Here is a 22,200-nt window from a genome sequence, read left to right as displayed (position 1 = left end):
ATAATCTTTTTCCATTCTCTAATTTTTTACTGTCAGAGTAACAAAATCTACATCGACATAAGACATAGTCCTCCTACTCCTCCTTCAATTTATTCATAATGTCCCCGGGTTCGAATCCCGGTCGGGGCAAGTTACCTGGTTGAGGTTTTTTCCGGGGTTTTCCCTCAACCCAAATTCGAGCAAATGCTGGGTAACTTTCGGTGCTGGACCCCAGACTCATTTCACCGGCATTATCACCTTCATATCATTCAGACGCTAAATAACCTAGATGTTGATACAGCGTCGTAAAATAACCCAAGAAAAAAAAAAATATATTCATAATGCCAGTTTCATTCTTTATCCTTGATGAGTTCCATGTTCCATTATTTTGTTTAATAATTAAATTTATTTGAATATATTTTATTGTTTACATGGATTTTCATGTTATATAAAGTAAAGTTTCTTACAAATATTATAACTGAATACCCCCCGGAATAAGGGTATAAATACATAGGGAAACCATGCATCATATAGGCTACCCTTATTTCGGGGGTATTCAACTGTTGACTAAATATACAATATATGATTATTGTGAAAGTATAATAATGACACAAACATTTTTATTATACATAATTAAACAGAAGTTAAAATTTGTTAAAAATTGGATGGCTGTGAAAAAAATACTTTTCAAAGATTTTATAAGGATATTTATGAATATATTCTATTTGAATGTAGTGTAATATTAATATATATACCGTAACAAAATTTCATTTGCTCCAATTTGCATGAAATGCTTCATGAATACTCTATATATCAAGACACAAAACTGTATGGAATTGTTTCCTCATTAAATAACACTGTGCAACATGAAATTTGTCCTTTTTATAGAAATGTGTGTATTAGATGTATTTTGCGATGACAAAAACGAATCTCCAATTAGTTTTTGTCCAGCACATACTGTTTCTCCAAAATAAAAATTAATTTAATGTTAATAAAATGTTGCATTACTTTCACCTTACGGGATGCAACATATCACTGAGAGTACACTTTCTTGACAGTCACCTGGACTTCTTTCCAAAAAGAAAAACCCTTGGTGCTGTAAGCGATGAATACGGGGAGAGGTTTCATCAAGAAATAATCTACCTTCGAAAAGCGCTTCAGTGGAAAGTGGAATGCAAATATGTTGACTGAATATTGCAGATCACTCATCAAAGAGACCGCAGAAGCTGTCTACAAACGTAAATGGTCAAAAAGACATTTTAATTTGTGAATTTTGGTCAAGCAAGGTTGCTTTATGTGCTAGTGTAATAAATTTGTGTAAAAAAATGAGGTGCGTGTAGCATAAAAATAGTATGTGTTATACAATTTTGGTTTTCAGAAATGAACTCAGCACCTCTCATTTAGTTAAAATTACATAGTTTAATTTAAATGACAGAAATAAAGTTTTAATTTGTTGTCCAGTGTAATTTTCGTGTAATGAATTTTTAACTTTCAAAAATACGGAAATTAATAAAAAAAAGTCCCAAATGAAAATGGTTATGTTCTCACCAGTGCTCAGATTTTAAAATCAATGCGTAGTTTCATTAATTATGGAATTTAAATTCTTCACAAAAAATTTGAAAACAGAATTCCAATTGAAGTCCCGAGAGGGGCATTTTGAATTTACGCAATATTTAGTTTGATAAAATGAAAAAAGTCAATATTGAAGAAACTAATGTATGAAATTTGTTGAAATTTGGTACACATATATCTATAGGTCCATATAATTGGAATCAACTCACAAAATGTAAAAACAATTGAACCAAAAGTAGAGAACATGTCAAATTCAGTTTCACTGTCCCTTAGAAAATCGTCCCTTCGAAGACCTCTGGCTGCAATATGAGCCTTCGAGCCTCCTCTCAAAAAAAATTATAGATACTGGTTACAAGAAATTAGTTGGTCCATTCGTAATAATAAGTGCTGTTCATCATGTATCAGCAGAGAATAGTCATATTTTCATCTACGGCTTAATAGTAATGTAGAGTATGTATTTTGACATTTTTACTCATTTATGTGAAAAATTCTCAATTGAGTACGGTTATGTACTCTTTCTTTCAAAGTTATCACTTGATGACTCCGTAAAGAAAGAACCTTAGTGTTATGCGAATGTTATTTTAGATACTCCTTACGCTAAAGATGATGGTAAAATTACCTATACGACTCTCTAAACAAAATTGGATTATTATTATTATTATTATTATTATTATTATTATTATTATTATTCATCTTGATTACACTACTTTTAACACTATATCACTTCGTATTATTTGACTTTATTGTGTTAAATGTTACATTACCTCGTTATCATGTTTCAGCCTGGTATTGGCCATCTTCAAAACTGGTTGTTGTTGGTCTTGGCCAAGGTAATGTAACATTTAACACAAGAAAGTCAAATAATACGAAGTGATATAGTTTTCCGAAATTGTTATTGTTATTATTATTATTATTATTATTTTATTATTATTATTATTACCCATATTATTATTATTATTATAAGTTAATAGACAATTAACGTTGACTATGAGAAAATCTTATTCCAGCATCACTTTATTGTTTTCGAGTTATAAACTTGTCGTTGCCTTTGCATTGATTCATCGATTGCTTCGTTCTTAACTGAAAACATAAAATAGAAAATAATTAAGAAAATATCAGGATTAAAGTTGTAGTTAAAAATACCTTCTCCCACTTTAACACCATGTTAAGAGATTGATAACTGAGTCATTATAAGCTTATACTCACTACAATAAGGGGGCGACTCTGCTGTGAAGACATCAAACGAACCTCTTGCAGGGTAATTTATGGTTTCGAGTCCGAAAGGCAAACAGGTTTTAATGGTACATACTCTGTGCCGTTGGGAAACTCGACCAAATACACCACGACTTGCAATACTATAAATAAAAAAGATAATTGTCTTCATTATAGAAAGCACAGGAAGTTAAATATATCGTATGTTTATTATTATACATATACCGACATTTCCCATAACTATGGTCCACGATACAACCATTCAAAGAATATTGCAGAAGTAACATAGACTGTTCGTAGATAGCTGCAGTGACTTGCCTTCAAACTACAGCACAGCAAAAATATAGATAAACGAGGTACTACGTTATGGATTACAAAATTTGAATGGTTGTATCGTGGACCATAGTTGTGTTCCAGGACCGTAGTTATGGGAAATGACGGTATTTTATTTTATATTATTGGCTAAGACCACACCGTACATTCTAGAAACATGTTTGAATTGTACTCACTTTGGTTACAAGCTAAATAAATAAAATAAATATTACTATTTAAAATGAATTAATATTTTTAAGTAAATAGTTAGACCTTATTGAAGGGAAGTTATTTTACTTTTTAGAACACACAGGGTGGAAGGGGACCGATGCATCAAAATTTAAGAGATGATTCTACATGTTAAATATAACAAAACTTTTATTATACTTTTCCTTCGATGAAGCACCGTTAAGTAGGAAAAAAATAGTCTTTGTCCAATGTTTGTGGCGCTCTATTGCGGTGACGGTCGGACAGAAATGGCTGATTGCTATACAAACAGATAGGTAAAAATAATCTGAATAGTTAATGTCTTGAGTCTTTTTTTGCAAATTAAACTGTGATCTGTTCAATTTGTGAGGAGGGGTGTGAAGAAAGTGATGCATAACATTTTCCAGACTGTTATGTTGAAGTAACTGTTCGAAAATTTACAATGGCATTTCAATTTTTCCCTTTTATTATAGTACATATTATTTTCTGTTTACAATTTTTAAGATATCATTCAAAACTTAGCATTTTTATAGTGAAACTGTGGTCTGTTCAATTTGTGAGAAGGGGTGTGAAGAAAGTGATGGATAACATTTTCCAGACTGTTATGTTGAAGTAATTTTCGAAAATTTACAATAACTTTTAATTTATCTCCTTTATTATAATATATATTATTTCCGGATTACAAATTTTAAGAAACTGTTCAAAATTTAGCATTTTTTTAATAAAACTGTGTTCTGTTCAATATGTGAGGAGGGGTGTGACGAAAGTGATATATAACATTTTCCAGACTGTTATGCTGAAGTAATTGTTCGAAAATTTACAATAACATTTAATTTATCTCCTTTATTATAGTACATACTATTTGCTGTTTACATATTTTAAGAAATTATTCTAAATTAATAATTTTTGTAGTGGTCACAAAGTACCAACGTTGGTACTGGGTGTTATTTAAAATACCTTCGTATTGCTAGTATTAAGTACAAATGCAAGATGTAAAACCCGAAACATTTCTTCTAAAATGAAATTATTACTGCAAACTTCTGGATAGATCACTATCGTTTATAAATTCTGCTAAAATATTAGTGGGCTACATCGAAAATTTTCTCTTTTTTATAATGAGTTTTTAACATTTATGTTGCAAATATTAAAAAAATATATAGCAAAGTAATTCATTTTATTTATACCGGTATTTGAAAATGTTTAAGTACCTAATATTTTTATTACACTGCTCATAAATATTTCATAAATATTACTAACAATAAGAATAAAAAAATTTTCAAAGTGGTCCGCTAATTTTTTAGATCAATATTTGTAGTGGTACAAGGAAAACATAACGATTGTAAATGAAGAATAATGTTACGACAAACTTTGACAATGTAAATAAAACCTCTCAGAACACAGTCATCGTATTATTATCAACCCTGTTGAATATCCTAGCGTGGAAGTATGTAATCATCAGTTGAGAGTACAAAATTATAAAGTAAACTTACGGTAGAGAACTTACTTGATTGCCGTTCTTATATATGATTCTCGTTTAAATCCCCAGAAAGTACAGTTGTTGGTACCAATAGCTTCCAAATAGTATACTACCACACGCATATGGCCACACGCAATACGCTGTTTCAGAACTGTTCAGGAGGAATCACAAGTCATTAGTTTCGTAAAAATTTCGTAAACCATAAAGGACATCGAAGGATAAGTCTTACTAGTACCTGCAGAAATTTCATGACCTTCTAAATCAGGCATAATCGGAAAAGCTGTTAGAAAAAGTTGATTGTTACTTCTTGTTGCAGTGAGTACTACATGTAACTTTAAAATAAGTAATAAGGACTAAAATGTGAATATGAATATTATATTTGTTGCTTATTTGTGTTACATGTAATATTTAAGTAATGAAAGATAGAGGTAATGCTTTACTTTCTTATTGAATAACGTTTGTAGATTGAATACTTATTACACTTTAATTGGCAGTGCGTAAAATTAATAGCAGTGTGTGAAGTGTTATTTAATTTTTTACGCACTAGTGTTTTAAAGACTCACTTTACCAATGATAACACTAGGTAAAATGAAACTTAACGCACTATCGTAGAAAAATATGTTTAGCTACAAACCAGTTGTCCCAGAACATTAACCCATATTTCATTATATTAGGTTGATGCATAATTATGTTTATGCTCGACCATGCCGAAATGTAGTAATTATACACCTGTTAGCAGTCCTTTAATGCATGTCATTAAAGTACACCTACTCATTAAAGGTCAGGTCTTTCAGCCAATGACGACTCAGGTTACAACTGTTCAGCCAATGACAGGTCAGCTTTCTACCGTTATAAAACCGCAAGTATCGATTATTCTCGGATATGCAATCGAAAGAGAATTAGCGAAAAGTCACGGAGGCTGGAAATCCAATACTGTCGCAGAAGGTTATGTTCTGTTACTATAATAATTAGCGTTAATTGTAAATAATATTCAAATAAATTCAATTTGTCATCTCGTTTTTCAATGTCTAATTTTATTTCAATGTTATCTCTGTAGGTTCTTATGGCCTAGCAAGGTCAATGTGCACATCTGTTCCTCGGAAAAATCAATACTTTCGCGTCTGCGCACATCTCACAACATACGGGACATTGCTCCAGATCAGATACAATAAAATTATTAATATCGAGTTAGAAATGTGGTCGAGCATAAAAATTCGTATGAAACTCGCCTATAATGGTAATTAAGAAGCTCGTATGTAAATTATTAAACTCGCTTGCGCTCGTTTCATAAATATCCATACTCACTTCTTAATTACCTTCATTATAGGCTCGTTGCATAATGTACTATTATGCTCGACCATGCCGAAATGTAGTAATTATACACCTGGTAGCAGCCCTTTAATGGACCTTATTAAAGTACACCTATTCATTAAAGTTCAGTTCTTCAACCAATCAGAACACGCCATTGTAGCATTATGAAAGCGGAAGTATCGATTATTCTCGGATATGCATTCGAAAGACAACTAGCGAAACGTCACGGAGGCTGGAAATTCAATACTGTCGCAGAAGGTTATGTTCTGTTACTATAATAATTAGCGTTAATTATAAGTAATATTCAAATAAATTCAATTTGCCATCTCGTTTTTCAATGTCTAAATCAATTTCAATGTTATATCAAGATTAATGTTCATTTTACTCTCTAGATTATATCAAGGTCAATGACATTTTGTTCCTCGGAAAAATCAATACTTTCGCGTCTGCGCACATCTCACAATTTACGAGATTGCACAAGGTCATTCACGTAAGAATAACATGAATACTTATGAATAATTTCAAGTTAGAAATATGGTCGAGCATAAAAAGTCGTATGAAACTTGCCTATAATGGTAATTAAGACGCTCATATGAAAATTATGAAACTATCATTTGTTATTTTGGGTGTTGTGCTTATAAATAGCCTTGAATTTTGCGGATTTGAAGAAAATGAGTGCTATTTGTGGACTAAAGAAAGTGGAATGTCAAGTGCAAGAAAAAAACATTTTCGACATATTCTTCTGTTTGAGTTTAATAGAAGAACAAAGGCAGCGGAGGCGGCCGGAAACATTTCTGCCATGTACGGGAAGAATGCCATCGCAGAAAGCACTGCAAGGAAATGGTTCTGTCGTTTCAAAAGACAACACCCCGCATAGAAGTTAGTTTCTATCCACATAAGATGATGACGTGTGTCTGATGGAATAAAGAAGGCATTGTGTACTACGAATTGCTTCCCAGGATTGGAATCATAACTGCTGACAGTTATTTCCAACAATTCTGACACCATACTACGGCAATTAAAGAAAAACGACCGAGAAGACTGCATCAAGTCCTGCTGCAACATTTTAGTGCACGCTTGCACTCCGAAATCATGACGAAAGCAGCTATCCGGGAACTTTTCTTGGGAGATTATCCTATTCCCCGTTCTCCATCCATCAATCATCAAGGTAACTCCTTTGATAACGAAAATGCTTTACAAACTTGTCTTGACGACTTCTTTAACCTCAAACCAGCAGATTTCTTCAGACGCGGAATCGAAAATTTACCCCTGCGTTGTCAGAGGGTCATAGATAATGAAGCACAATATATTACTGATTAATTTCTGTTTTCTATTCATCTCAAATAAAAGCTTTTATTACAGCGAAGAAAATGTTACGAACTTTTGCATCAACCCAATAGAATGAAAGTATGCAAAGTAAAATATGCCATTTTAATCGTGTTTAAATCGCTAATAGAAAATGAGGATCTTAATGCATAACAGTTAGAGCTCAATTATTCAGGAATTATATATTTTACGTGTGTTTTCCAATTCAGATGGTCATCCAATTCCTAACCAAGGAACTTCGTGCTTAACGATTGTTTGAGATCAGTTCCATTTAATTTTATGTTAGGAAAACTGAGCAGTATTGTGTGTACTAAATTTGATTACGCTTGTGTTTTATGAACTGTATAAACTGAACACACAAGAATCGTTTTGTTAATATGACCATTAGATGAAATGTCACATTGAAATCTCTCAATTGAAGATTGTGATCTCAAAACGTGGTAAGTCCATTTTAATGAAAAGACTGGCCAAATTGTTTTTATACACTGGTCTAAGGACTGAGCGAGTTTTGAAGTCACCCTCTTCAATCATGGATAATTCATGAAAATATTTGGGAATAGGTCATTATCACACAATTTTTTTATATACAGTTTGTTTCCGGGCTAGTGTTACAAACTTTCAGAGATGAAGGGGAAGGGCACATGTATCAATTTGAGATAAGGAGGCATGGTCCGGTAATGTCTGAGTCGAAAGTTATAAGCAAAAATAGCTGTGTGGAAATGGAATTGTAATTTGGCACCACGTGCCCTCCTTCCCTTAACCTTTGGAACAGTCGTGGAAAGATGGTATGGGCCGGAAGTCTCCTACGTGGGTCCTTATCCCGATACAATCTGTGAGCTTGTCTACTGTTCCCATTGACTCGAAAATCAGGTCTGCATATTCCGCTCTCGTGTACTCCTCCATTTCACTAGGACTGATCGACAGGACACTGCAACTTGTACACATACACTAATGTCTGCAGACGTGCATATCAGGACCGATCATGTCCGTTACACATTACGCTATCTGCATTGCTTTAGTGTAGTTTCCTGTTCCCATCCCTCAGACAGCGCACTGAATGGAATACTGTAAGTAGACAACGTAAACAACTTCAGATGAATATAGTATGTGTAAGATGTACAGATAAATACACATAAATAAGGTGTACAGAGGAATAAAATTATTTCATTTCCACACAATTATTTTTGCTTGTAACTTTCGACTCAGTCATTTCCGGACAGGGTTCCTTATCTCAAATTGATACGTAAGTTCTTCCCCATCATCCCTGAAAGTTTGTAACACTAGCCCGGAAACACCCTGTAGTTATGTCACATGATATAGATTTGCAAGCCTGAATTCTCAAAATATTTGAACTCTAATTTTATCAGCTTATAATAAATCCTTCAAATGAAACATAGACTCAAACTTTTATACGTTTTGTCAAAACATGTAAGTATATACAGACACAGAACACATGCCACAGGGTGAGATGGATCTAGAAATAGTCCCCTCCAGCAAGATAAGATAATGGTCCCGAAAGTGTACGAGTTTTTCAATATCAACTGCGTTGAAGTTTGTCGGCTGCTGCTGAAGACAATCTTTCACCGCATCTTTCACTTCATAATTAGAATTGAACCGACATTACTTCAACCACATCTTCATTGGTCAAAGAAAGGAAGTCAAAACTGGACTGTAAGATGGATGTTCCAGCCTCCCATCTGAGTTGTCGCATGGTTGTAGCCGTGTCATTCGTAACGTCGGGCCTAGCGTTGTCATGGAAAAAAAAAACTACTTCCCAAGACAACTTTCCATTACGATTGGTCCTGACAACTGATCGGAGAGTCATATTTCCACTGAGTGTGTTCCTTCCTTGCGGGAACTGAATGACAGCCCGTTGTGTGCGCTTGGATGTAACCATGCCCAACCTTATTTCACTTTTCGTACTTCTGTTCTTACCACACATGTCAAGAATTCTGAACGACTTGCACACTAACTAAAGTACACCAATATCAACCTGTATAGTGAGGCTACGATTCCCACAATATCAACAGTATCGCCATGCCAGTATAGGTTTAATTTCAAGGAACCAGATATTTACCTTCTGTGTCTTCTGGTTCCTTTCCATTCGTTGATACTTTTATTTTGCGTAAGGAACATCCTGGTTGATTCAGTCCTCCATTGAAGAAAAAGTCTACATGACCTGAAATAAAAGTAAAATTTTCAAGAAGTATATTCAAATGCTATTCTTATTTTCAAGTTAAGATTTTCTCTTGCTCATTGTCTCCAAAACTTAAGTCTTTTCCTAATTCCTACCCTTTAGTATTGTCCGTCATTTTATCACTTTCTGGCAGTCCACTTTGTAAAGTAGTTCTAATTTACTGACTTTTAGACAGTCAGGATGTTTACGTACCGTCATGTTCTAGGCATCATGCATAGGACTCGCGTTACGGAATGCGCACTGGTTCGAGTCCTCATGGGGAAGGAATTTTCTCATGAAATTTTGGCCTGTGTATGGGACCAGTATACACCCAGCATCGTGATGCATTTGGGAAGCTACGATAGGTAGCGAAGTCCGGTTGTCAAATCCAGCTATAACGGCTGGGGATCATTGTGCTTACCACACGATACCCTCATTCTGGTTGGTAGATGGTTCACCTCTGCTGAGATATGTGAACATGTCTGACTTCCATAGAGAAATACTGAGTAAATGCAGGATTCTAGGGTATCTAGGTTTAGTGTTCTGCTGAGGGATTTATCTAGAAGTACGCATTTAAGGGACCAAAATGCACGCCATGTCAGTGCGATTCTCCGTTGTATTTCTTTTTCCATGCTGCCTTCGAAGGATACTTGTTACCCTAGGTATACAGATTTATTTACATGGTACAATCGTTCCATCTACTGTGATTGGGGTTTGAGGTCCATGAGTCATCAGTTTTTTTTTTTTTTTTTTTTTTTTTTGGTCATGTTCATGGAAAGGTCCGCTGTTCTGCTTTGTGTACTGAGCTCTTGGAGCATGGACTGCAATTCCCTTGGTGATCTTCCAAAGAGAACCACATCATTCGCAAATCGCACAGATAAGTTGCAGAGTTCAGAACCATAGTGGGCCAAGCGCCATATATTAAAGACGTAGAAAACAAGGGGTAAAATTAAGTTATTACCATAATTCAATGGAAACATATAGCAAGTAATATAAAGTATGCACATTAAAACTAAATGATATGTCAATCTTCATTGAACTGTGGTATTCACATACCTTTAACCCTTACTTTTTCCGGTTTAAATAAATGGCGCTTGGCCCAATATGTCTCTGAACCCTTTAGTTGTAGGAAATGAGTGGAGTTTCGCCACTGCACATTAGAAATTTCTTAATATTCCTGAAGTAGACTAAACCAAAATCCAGTGACAGGAAGTTTGCTAAATCTCTGTTGACCATATTTTCGTTTTATGGTTGATTTACCAGTTTTTAAATTAGCAACACTGGAGTGTGATACATGACAAGGTGATCGACTAGTTTCTGAATTTGTAGAACTGTAATTTTTATTGTCTTTTATTAGCCACCGATCCATTGAGACGACACTGTATAATATGAAAATTGAAATTATTCGTAATATTAAATTAATATTATTATGTTCGGAATCAAATACACGTGGTTGTTAACAGACAATTTAACACGAACACCTCACATAAGCCTGCTCGTACTGAATAAACTAACTTTCACAAGTACAGTCGCGTACAATACTGTACAGTTGTCAAAATAAAAAGTGGCCGCACTCGTGAACAGCGAATATTTTCAAAGTCCACTTCGGGTCGCGGCGATGTTACACGATGCATGTGCTTGTACAAGCTGTTCCGGAACTATGAAAGTGTTTCATATTTGTACTTCGTAGACCAGCGGTAGATTGCTTGTTTAATGATTCAAAGGTTGTGGGTTCGGGCCTTCTTCAACTTTTCATTTTATTTTTTAATCGTTCTTTAGCGATGTAAATGATATTCAAATTACCATTTATATCCAGTTATCGCTCTTTATGGATATCACGTTATTTATATTTTGTTATCGTTCTTTAGAGATATGAATAAAATTCAAGTCATCATTTGTATTCTGTTATCGTTTTATAACGATATGAATAATAATTATTATTATGGTATCTCCAATGGGGGTTAGCCCTATTTTACATATGTATGTTAGGGCTATAGTTTTATACACAAAAAACATAAGCATATAGAGAAATGGAAAAGAAAATTAAATTAGCTTACGCGATGTAAACAAAACATAAACAATCCGTAAATTAGGCATTGCGATTGCAAAACAAATATCAAGTATCAATTTGAAACATACAAAAACATTAACAACACACATACGTAACACTTCTATAACACAAATATGCAGCTTTCCGTACCATACATCATAAATTAATACACAATAGTCACACAAACACAATCAAACTATAATTACGACATTGCGACGACATCAAGCATTCCATAACTGACTCACATTACATAACAAATCAAGCATCCGTTACAACACATACACTTCAACATAGTAACCACACTTTTAAAAATTACAAATTTGGCTCCAAGAAGAATAAATAGGGCACTGTTACTAATTACTATTCTTCTACAATTTCTTAAATGCATCTGTAATAAATCTGTGAAATTCCGATATGAATAATATTCACGTTTTTTATATTGTTATCGTTCTTTAGCGATTTAAATAATAGTCAAGTTATCATTTATATTCTGTTTTCCTTCATTAGCATTATAAAACAATATTCAAGTTATTTGTATTGTTATTGTTCTTTCGTAATATAAATAATCTGTATTTTATGTAAGTAATTATTATAACACAAATAACCATCTTTCTTTGTAAAATATGTTATTTTATTTAATTAAATACGTATTATATAATATCTTATATTAATTACACGAACCGATATTTATCATTTATATTCTGTTATCGTTCTTTAGTGATACTGTATAAGTAATATTCAAGTTATTTATATTGTAATCGTTCTTTAGCAATATAAATAACATAAATTTAATATTAGGTTTGGAAAAATCCAGTTGCATAAAACTGGTATTAGTTTTTCTTTTTGTATTATTACATTGTACTCTCTTGAACCACAATAAAATGAAAAGGAGTAACGAGGAATTGAACCTGAGACGTTGACATCTAAATTCCGACGTTCGTACGCTGAGCTACGAGGGCAAAAGTGTGGAAACATTTTCGGAAAAATTGGCCCAATCACACTCTAAGATTTTCTGATGATTCGTAGAAGCTAGTCCAGGATGCGGGGGCAAAGGCTAATTGAGATTTCCCGGTCTCTGACGGGTCAAACATCCTGATAGAATTAATATTTAACCCTTGCCGTGACTTTCGGTGAAGTCCGGAGGGCCCAATTAGTCAAATCCACACTCCTCATCTCCACGCTTGGGCCCCCTGGAATTTAATAAGATGCGAAAGAGATAGTGGTGTGCGGAAAGCAACGGGATGTTACCGTATTTAGGCCTATCCTTCCCAAGAAAAACTGCAAACATGAGCAAAGGAAGTTTTGGCAAAAACGTATTACGGCGAACGCCAGTAGGGGAAGTTATCCCCACCCGCGCCGCTCGGCACCTCGCTCGCATGCTCTCTCTCTACTATCTGTCCCGCTTCGATGGATCACTGCCTACCACATTGTAATACGCATTAGACAATACACATTAGACAACTGTCCACAACATGTACTGACACAACACAACACAACACAACACAACACAATGTAATGTGGTTTTCATTAAACAACACTCACCTGTTAACTTTGCACATCCTCGAAGTAACACAATAGTCTTTTTTCCCACAGGTTGGACACTCGTAATGACTAGCAAGTAGTCCATGCTCCTCACAGTACCTTACCGTATCCGCCTTCAAATTCTCCCTGCACAATTTGAGGAAGAAGTACACGTCTTCGGTACGGCTCATCACTACACGTGGTTACGTCTGTACACGAAGCTGGATACGGACACAATGAAGCTTATGCCACCCCCGTAGTCAACCCCTACCAAGCGACATTCACAAGCCCGCCAGTTTCTACCCACGCTATTCGGTCATTGTCCCCTTCTACAATACGTTATGGCAGTTCCCTTAAACATAAATAGATTCATTTTCCCTTCTACCCCCAACTCGCCTCGGTAGCCGAGAAGTCTAAAGCGTGAACAAAAAGCGTGCGTTTAGGTTTAGTTACGAACTTTCTCGGATCGAATCTCCCCTTCTGCGAAGTCGTAAGAAAAAAAAAAGAGAGAGACATGAAGCAAGGAACAGAGAAGGAGAGGCTGGAGAGAGAGAGAGACTGACAGGACGAAGTTCCTCTTTTGATTCGTAGATGTCGTTACTCTTTTTGTTCCACTTTCCTACACTAGATGTCACCCCACCCTAAACCCCTATTTCCACTCTTTCCCGCTAGGGTGTGTGGTGAGCTTGTAGGGAAAAAGTGGAAAGGGGACGTGGGCGGAGCTTTGCGTTCGCCGTATTACGTTTTTCCCGTGCTTTGTGTGGAGTGTGGCATTGTATGGGGAAAGAACATGGACATTACGACGAAATGAAGAGAAATGAATTGAACATTTGAAATGTGGGTGTGGAGAAGAACGGTGCGTGTGAAGTGGACAGACAGAATAAGAAATAAAATTGTGTTTGAAAAAGTGAGTGAAGAAAGAATGATGCTGAAACTGATTAGAAAGAGAAAAAGGAATTAGTTGGGTCTCTGGTTGAAAAGAATAATAGACGACATTAGGATATGTGAATCATATGCGGAGACTAAGAGGAAGGCAGAAAATAGGAAAGATTGGAGATTGCTGGGTTTGCAATGAAAGACCTGCCCATGGACAGAACACTTATGTATGTATGTTCAGAATGCCTGGAATATCGTATCTAAGAACAGTCGCTATTTGCAAAGACTAGTCAATTCCATGCCCACTCGACTGCAAGATGATCGAGATAAGAGGAAGATAGACTAAATATTGAATTGTGGCTTTTTGTTTTGTTTTTTGAACGATTAATTGTTTGAATGTTTTAAGGCCGACGCCAGTAAATTTGTTTTGTTTATGCCACGAAAGATATTTTATTGAGAATAAAATCTTTTTTCTTTCCATTTGCAGCCACAATATCATAATGATAAAGTCATGGGATAATATATTAATGAACCTGATGTTAATTACTAAAATAATAATAAAAGAGAAAGGAGCCATTATGTATAATTTGTCTCTCTCAAAAACAGAACAAAAAAGAATATAAAAAGCACGAGGTTGTAGTCGAACGCAGGACCACACGAATAAGAGGCCGTCACGCTACCATTGCGCTATCGAATAACACACAGAGTACTTCAATTATAACTGTAGATATCGGGCAACGTGGTCCAACAACATGTAACATCGCCTGTCTCCGAATTGTAGCGAAGATACCCGAAGGGAACTTTGTTTGAGGAGAGCGGCCATTTTTTCTTTTGACAGCTGTACAATCATGTCGAGAAAAACAGTAGTATTATATTATGTCATTTATTTCAAAATATATATTACCAATTGCAGATCCCCTGATAAGTGTTGACGGATCCCCAGGGAGCACACTTCGGGTATTACTGGCCTGGCGATGAAGTCATAGAAAGAGTCAGTACATAATTACTTAGGGCTAATAATGGATATCGTAGTAATCTTATCTGACATGATTTTGTTTGTTTAGCCAACTGTCCGAGAACAGGTCTGAACCTCACAAGTGACACCAATAAGGCACCACTCATGACGCAACTAGGCTAGGAGATAATGGGATAGAATGGCCTGTTCCTTTCCCCTCCATTGCATACATCTCCTACTAGATACATATTACATTAATCAGACTTCAGATGTATACAAAAAATGATTGTTCTTCTGTAAACTATTCATTTTTTTTTCTCAGATAAGTATTCATTTGGGAATACTCGTAATATGGTATTAAAGTTTTTGTTTTAATTTATCCAAAGAATACGCTGAGAAAATCTGCATAGTTATGTTACTTTAACTCTGTATGTTACGTAAGCAATGTTCTCTGACTTCAGTTTATGCCGGTAGCGCACGAAAGCGCCAATAGAAAGCAACATCTTGCGGAGGAATACATTAGCTATCATCTGCTTTTGTTTATCTCCACTTTTTAGTAGTAGCGGCAGGAAATTATTTTTGTCTAGTTACCTTATTATTTATAGTTAATGTTAATCTTGTTTTGGATATCTAAGTTTTACCTGTAAATAATATTTTATAGATCTACCAGTCTACAATCCAAGCTACTGGAACCTGCCGCATTCCTTAATTTATTTTCTTGATTTTTTTATTATCATTTTTTATGTTCTTTGACAAATATTATTTTTCAAAATACATATTACGGAGATGAAATTACTGCTGTATACACCCCTAATCCGATCCTTCATGATCTATGCATGTGAAATTTGGGCAACAGCTCATACATGTCACTTGAAAACGCCTAGATGGGATACAAGATTCCGTGTGTCACCTATAACAGGTGCAGACTATCATACTCGAAAGTCCAACTTTATGGAGACTTGGGAATCATCCAGTTCAGTGATTATGTCCAAATAATTAGACAAATGTTCATCAATTCTCTGAGAACTCCTCCTAATCCATTATTAAGGAACTCTATGAAGAATGTTAGAAATCATCAAGTAACAAAATTGAAACAACATTACAAACAATAACACACCATTCTTCGCTTATGGGGAAGAAGTTGGTTAGAACTTCTGTTAAAAACTTAATATTTTATTGTAATTTGTAAGGGCCCAGCAGTGGCCTGGTACTTGTAGAATTAAATGTCTGGAGAAAAAAACACATATTAAATATTTAGCACAGACGAAAGACACATCATAAATATTTCCTGTTGCCAAAACCGCATTCTTCTAAATTCTGTGCTATAGATTAAATGTAGACATGAGTGGATTTGACTACAGGCTGCAAAGATAAATATGTGTTTGTGTCTAATACTCAGTCATTAACAGTAAAGCCATGTATTGCGGCTCCCTATGACCACGGCATGGCGCTTCCTCAGGTTTTGGATAGAGGAGACGGCCTCCAGATATGGAGGGTAGCTGCGAATATATTGAATAAGCAGTCGTGGACAGCCGATAAGGGGTGATCCTCCAGCTTGGGGGCGAAGGGCTAACAACCCATCACCATAGAAAGCATCTTGTTACGAATCCATACAATAAGCCAGTGTTAGTTGGGAGACCGGAGGGAAAAATACCTTTGGGGAGGCCGAGACGTAGATGGGAGGATAATATTAAAATGGATTTGAGGGAGGTGGGATATGATGATAGAGAGTGGATTAATCTTGCACAGGATAGGGACAGATGGCGGGCTCATCTGAGGGCGGCAATGAACTTGCGGGTTCCTTAAAAGCCATTTGTAAGTAAGTAAGCAAGCAAAGTTATTCTCCTTTTTGCTTCTCAATATTTAGATGTAAGGTCCATAAAATTTTCCAGAGATTCATAGATTTTAAATGTTCCTTGTCCATGGCATCTTCTTCATTGCACAATACACATTTAGCAGAGTCCAATAAACCGATTCGATGTAGATGTTTCGTAAGACAGTCATAACCAGTAACCTGTCTGAACATGGCCACAGCAGATTTTCGTGGTAGATGAGGAATGGATTTTAAATCTTGTAGTAAATTGTTCCATCTTGAATTTTGATGTTCACTTGAAGAATTAGTGTGGTGATTGCTGTTAATTTTCCTTTTGATAACTCGTTTTATGGACTCATATGAAAAACTGTAGTTCTTCAAATTATAAATATTAAATTTAATAAATGCTGGTCATATTGTTTCGTATTTTATCATCATAAGGGTCTTAATTTAATTTACTCTTTATAGTAAGGTTTACAGCAGTGGTCGTCAGCACTCGCTGAAATGTGCCACGGGTACACCGTCGTGCAGCAGATAGAGATAGAGAGCTAGTGACTAGCAGCTGCGCAGGGCACTATGGTGCGCTGCGTTTTCAGCGGGTAAAGAGATGCTAGCCCCAGCGTGCTCTGTGCTGACGACCCCTGGCTTACAGAATATGGATATAAAAGGGCTCACAACGTATAAGCTCTCTAAATTTTATAGCACTGAACTGTGAATGTAAAAAATTGATTCCTTCATAAATATCAAAGTACTTACCAACTGCTGAATTTATTCCCCAGTTAAAGACAGCGCCATAAGTATTGACAACATCTACAAACATTGCATCATCCTTGTCAACTCGCACTTCTTTGCTTAAACCCTCAAAAAGTGGTTGTGCAGGTTCCAAGGCTGCAGAAATCAAGAAACATATTATATACGGTATGTTTAATAAATTTAATTTTTAAATAGATAATTACACACAACAGTTATTTCCTCATAGAACTAAGTCTTCATTAATGAAATTAATTATTCATATGGTAATGCAGAATTCCTGCATGGAAATATGATATATACTTCGGTACATCATACTAATATTCGTATTCGTATTAAGCGTTACAAATTACTTTCGAGTATGAATCGACAAAGGTGATACAATTTTTTACCTTTTCAAATCCATGAAAGGGCGTCCAAAGCCTACATCAATTATTGTGCGACAAGCTTACTTTGAATAAATCTCTATTTCAAGTGCAAAAGGATCTCATATCCTTGTGTATGAACGGGAACATTCTTGTTCCGTAACTTGTAGGACGCCTTTTCCCCGATTTCAACACCTAGGCGGGTGTTCAAGACCGGGGTTCCCAACCGGTGTGTCGCACAGCCCCATGGAGAGTGTCGCGGAAGTGCTTTATCTAGATTTTTAGATTTTATCATGGACAAATTTTTAATTTGAAAAATACAATCTGAATCAAGTTCTGGGTTAGACGACAGGAGTACTAATTGATATAATGTGAGCGAAAATTCTCTCCAAGGTTCACAAACACGTACTGCGTTGCGTAAATATAGCGCTGAATAGTTGCAATATGGTTTTACGTGGCGTGGAAATGAATGTGAACACAGTTCCGAGTGCCTTATATGCGGAAATGCTTTGTCAAATCAGTCGATGGTGCGGAATAGGCAAAAAATTAATTTAGAACTGCCGTTTTCAAATTAATAGTTGTGTGAATCAGCATTTTTCTACCATGAAAATAGTGAAACCTAAACAAGGAATAGATTGCTGCATCTTGAAGTTAATTTACGTGTTGGCCTGTCAAACATAAGGCCACATATAGAGAAACTCTGTCCAACCCACGAAGCGCAGACTTCACATTAATTTAAATAGGTGAGATTTCAAAAACGATAATAAAAATCTTATCGGGCATCCAGTATAGACAGGTTGGGATTTTTGAAACACAGGTATTGTACCTTTGTTTTTTTCTAATGCCACTCAAGTTGCTGCTTTTTTTTCGATTGCGACCTATCTATAACACTGGATGTCCGACACTACATAGAAGTTGTTGTCAGTGCTTTTTTTTTCTGGCGGAACGCGCTGGAACAACTTAGACCTTGAAAGTCTTAGTTGGACGAAAAGGAGGTTAAAAACGAGAAAATTCTCAGGCAATGAACAGTAATCATCTCCCCGTTCGGTATAAAATATTCTCCACAGAGTTCCACCACCTTTTTCTCTAGGAGAAAGCACTGATTATTATTATTATTATTATTATTATTATTATTATTATTATTATTATTATTATTATTATTAATAGTAGTAATAATGAAAACTTTTATGTGTGTCGCGATATCATGGGCGTTCAGTAAAGTGTGTTGTCAGTTAAAAAGGTTGCGAACCATAGGTTTAAGGGATAAGGGATAGAAAATTCAAAGTCCCCAAATATAAATTAAATTTCATATTCCGTATCCACACGCTTTGAGAGATGTTTATCAAATTTTGCGTAGCCTACTTAGCCATTACAAACAGGAAAAAATAAATAGGCTGTATGAACGAACAACCTTCTCATCTGGTTCCATCTGCCTATCACATAAGAACAGTAGGCCTAGTAGCCTACTTGATTCTGGGCTACGACCTATAAAGAGGTTTTTTTTTTGTTTAGTTCTTTGATGTGAAAAAAATAGATAAACATGAGACACAATCGGGTGACTCCTAAGGCTAGAAAGAATCGTTTGGTATAGCCGTGTTATATTCATCTAATCTTACGTTAATTTAATTCTTATTTGTAACTAGAATTATGATTTGTGTAGGAAAAGTAAAAATAAAAAAGCTTGTATCTCAAAACAGGTTTTTTGAAGTAATCATGTTTTGGCCAAACATCACAGATATTATATATCAAATAGCCAGACGTATATTATAGCCGATTAGCAAAAAAAAAAAAAAAAAAAAAAAAATGCAACGCTAAATACTTTGTTATGTAATAAAGATAGTTACTTGTAAGAGTAAGACATCATTTAGAAAAATTGACCCTGCGAGTATCCCTTGGTTTGAGTTAATCAACAATTCTGGCACTATTTTTTTGTAAAGAGAATATTTGACGTTAATATATGATTGTGTCCCACATTATGTAACTATACTGTATTAGAGGGCAAATGAAATAGAGCATAATGAAAAGCTAACAGTGTTTTTTGTGGTATGACTTCTGACGCTAAATCGAAAGCTACAACGGTTTACTAAATTTATTACACAAGGTTTCAGTGTGAAGTTGCGAATTTAATTTCCTGTCAATCACTCTGACATAGACCATAGAGGTTAAAAATTATATAAATTATGTTTTATTTTATCACCACGGCATGGCGCGTCCTCAGATTGCGGATAGAGGAGACGGCCTCCAGATATGGAGGGTAGCTGCGAATATATTGAATAAGCAGTCGTGGATACCCGATTAGTGGTCCTCCAGCTTGGGGGTTGGGCGAAGGACTAACAATCCAACACCGTAAAAAACAGCTTGTTACGAAACCAAACAATAAGCCTCGGAATGGGAGGAATAAGATCTACCTTTCGTAGGGACTGGATTAATCTTGCTCAGGATAAGGACCGCGCGATGGCGGGCTTATGTCAGGGCGACAATGAACCACCGGGTTCCTTAAAAGCTATAAGTAAGTAAGTAAGTAAGTAAGTAAGTAAGTTTTATTTAACGACGCTCGCAACTGCGTCACCGGTGTGCCGGAATTTTGTCCCGCAGCAGTTCTTTTACATGCCAGTAAATCTACTGACTTGAGCCTGTCGCATTTAAACACACTTAAATGCCATCGACCTGGGCCGGGATCGAACCCGCAACCTCGGGCACAGGTCAGTACTGTACCCACTGCGCCACCCAGGTAGGCTAGAGTATATATCATAATCATGTATTTACATACATTTTATTACATACAGATCTGTTAGGTGTAATTTGTTTGTATTTTCTTCAGTAACCTTAATTATATCAATCAAGAGTAATTTGTGAAAACAATATCGTGTCATTTGCAAACTCAGTTTCTTCGTTCTCTTTTATGGACCTTCGTAATAATTTTGTCCATCTACTGTATGTTTTATCTAGTCATGTGAAGATTATCTTACCTGTAAGTCTAGCTAGGAACGGTATTCTTTTAGCCGCGTATGCCATTGTTTGTGCTCCAAGGCTAGTACCAATTAAATGTAATCTTGATGGCGAAGAACCTTGCTGTTCAATAAGATATTTGCAAAATCTGAAAGTGATAAAAGATTTCATATACCATAGTGTCCGATAACCAAAACTTGTTTGTTTCTTATATTTTATTGTACCTCAGCCTATTCTTCTGAAATGTGTATCACATGTAAAGATCAATAACACTGTACAACAATGAAAATGTAAATTGAATAAAAATAGCCAACTTTGTTGTGCTGATCATGAATATCAAAGAGAAAATAAAAAATCAGCTCTAGTTTTCATTTTAAACAGCGTTGTTATAGTGGACGTAAATGTACATCGTCATGCGCATTTGTGTGTGTGTGTGTGTGCGTGCGTTGTTAATTGAAGATTAAGGTTAGCTGTACTTACCTAGCTATTTGGGCACCAATAATTCTTGCATTAGACACAGCTTGAAAGTAGGTAGCATGAGAGGAATAACCATAGTCCACCATAACTACGTTTATATCCATCTGAATACATAAACAAGAAGTTAATATGAGATTTACTAAAAAGTATAAGTTATTTTAGATAACTTTCGTTACTATAGACATCACACAGAGAAACATGAAGTCAAAAAATAAAGTCAGTTGCATGATAGGTCAAATCGACCCAGAGGGTGGCGAAAGGTTAAGGCTCCCACCTTTACGGAAATCGTCATTTAATGGCAGTAGGGACGTCAGTCCTACATGTCCGCCGCCATTATGCCCAAGACAATGATCCTGGTACTCATTTCTGTTAGGGGCTGAGTAGACCCCCGGGCCGTAGTGCGGCTGGAAGGATTAGATCAATGGATAAATCCATGATCCCATCGGGAATTGAACCCGAGATCTTCCGGCTTGCAGCATTACGCCTTAACCTCGACGTTACCTCGCGCCCCCACAGAGAAACATGACAATGAAAAATTAGTAATAACACAGTCTATTATATATAGTCACGAAGCTTGAGTTTTGAGGGTGCTAGAAACAATAGGCTGTGACGGTACTATTTTGCATTGCCTGTAATGAGGCAATATTAGCGATCCTAGTGGTGAGCAACTATCTAATGTTTGCATATTTCCTACGTATTGAGCTTCGCGACTGTATATACTAGACTGTGGTAATAATTTTATTCGATTTATTTTCAATAAACCGCATAATAATTTGAAGGAAAAATTTTTCCAGGGTGGGGTATCGATCCCGGGACCTTTCACTTCGCGCACGAATGCTCTACCGCCTGAGCTACCCAGGAACTACACCCGA

The 22,200-nt window shown here is 35.7% G+C and overlaps 1 protein-coding gene across 2 annotated transcripts in view; it reads right to left on the bottom strand.

The window, feature by feature from the left end:
- Positions 1-359: 359 nt before the first annotated feature.
- Positions 360-22,200, bottom strand: part of LOC138697862 (inactive pancreatic lipase-related protein 1-like) — a 45,415-nt gene continuing 23,574 nt past the window's right edge. Inside the window, exons 4-10 of one of the 2 annotated variants that reach the window (XM_069823444.1) lie at positions 21,332-21,432; positions 20,872-20,999; positions 17,544-17,675; positions 9,474-9,575; positions 4,787-4,910; positions 2,758-2,906; positions 360-2,631 (exon numbers count right to left, since the gene is read on the bottom strand). In XM_069823444.1, coding sequence (XP_069679545.1) covers positions 2,561-2,631; positions 2,758-2,906; positions 4,787-4,910; positions 9,474-9,575; positions 17,544-17,675; positions 20,872-20,999; positions 21,332-21,432 — 807 coding nt within the window. In that variant the 3' untranslated portion in view covers positions 360-2,560. The remainder of the gene's footprint in view (positions 2,632-2,757; positions 2,907-4,786; positions 4,911-9,473; positions 9,576-17,543; positions 17,676-20,871; positions 21,000-21,331; positions 21,433-22,200) is intronic. The other variant, XR_011331626.1, reaches the window with a different exon arrangement.

Source organism: Periplaneta americana, chromosome 1 (assembly GCF_040183065.1).
Source record: "Periplaneta americana isolate PAMFEO1 chromosome 1, P.americana_PAMFEO1_priV1, whole genome shotgun sequence".
Lineage (NCBI taxonomy): Eukaryota > Metazoa > Arthropoda > Insecta > Blattodea > Blattidae > Periplaneta > Periplaneta americana.
Note: the sequence above shows the minus strand (reverse complement) of the source record. Positions and strands in the feature narration are given on the sequence as shown.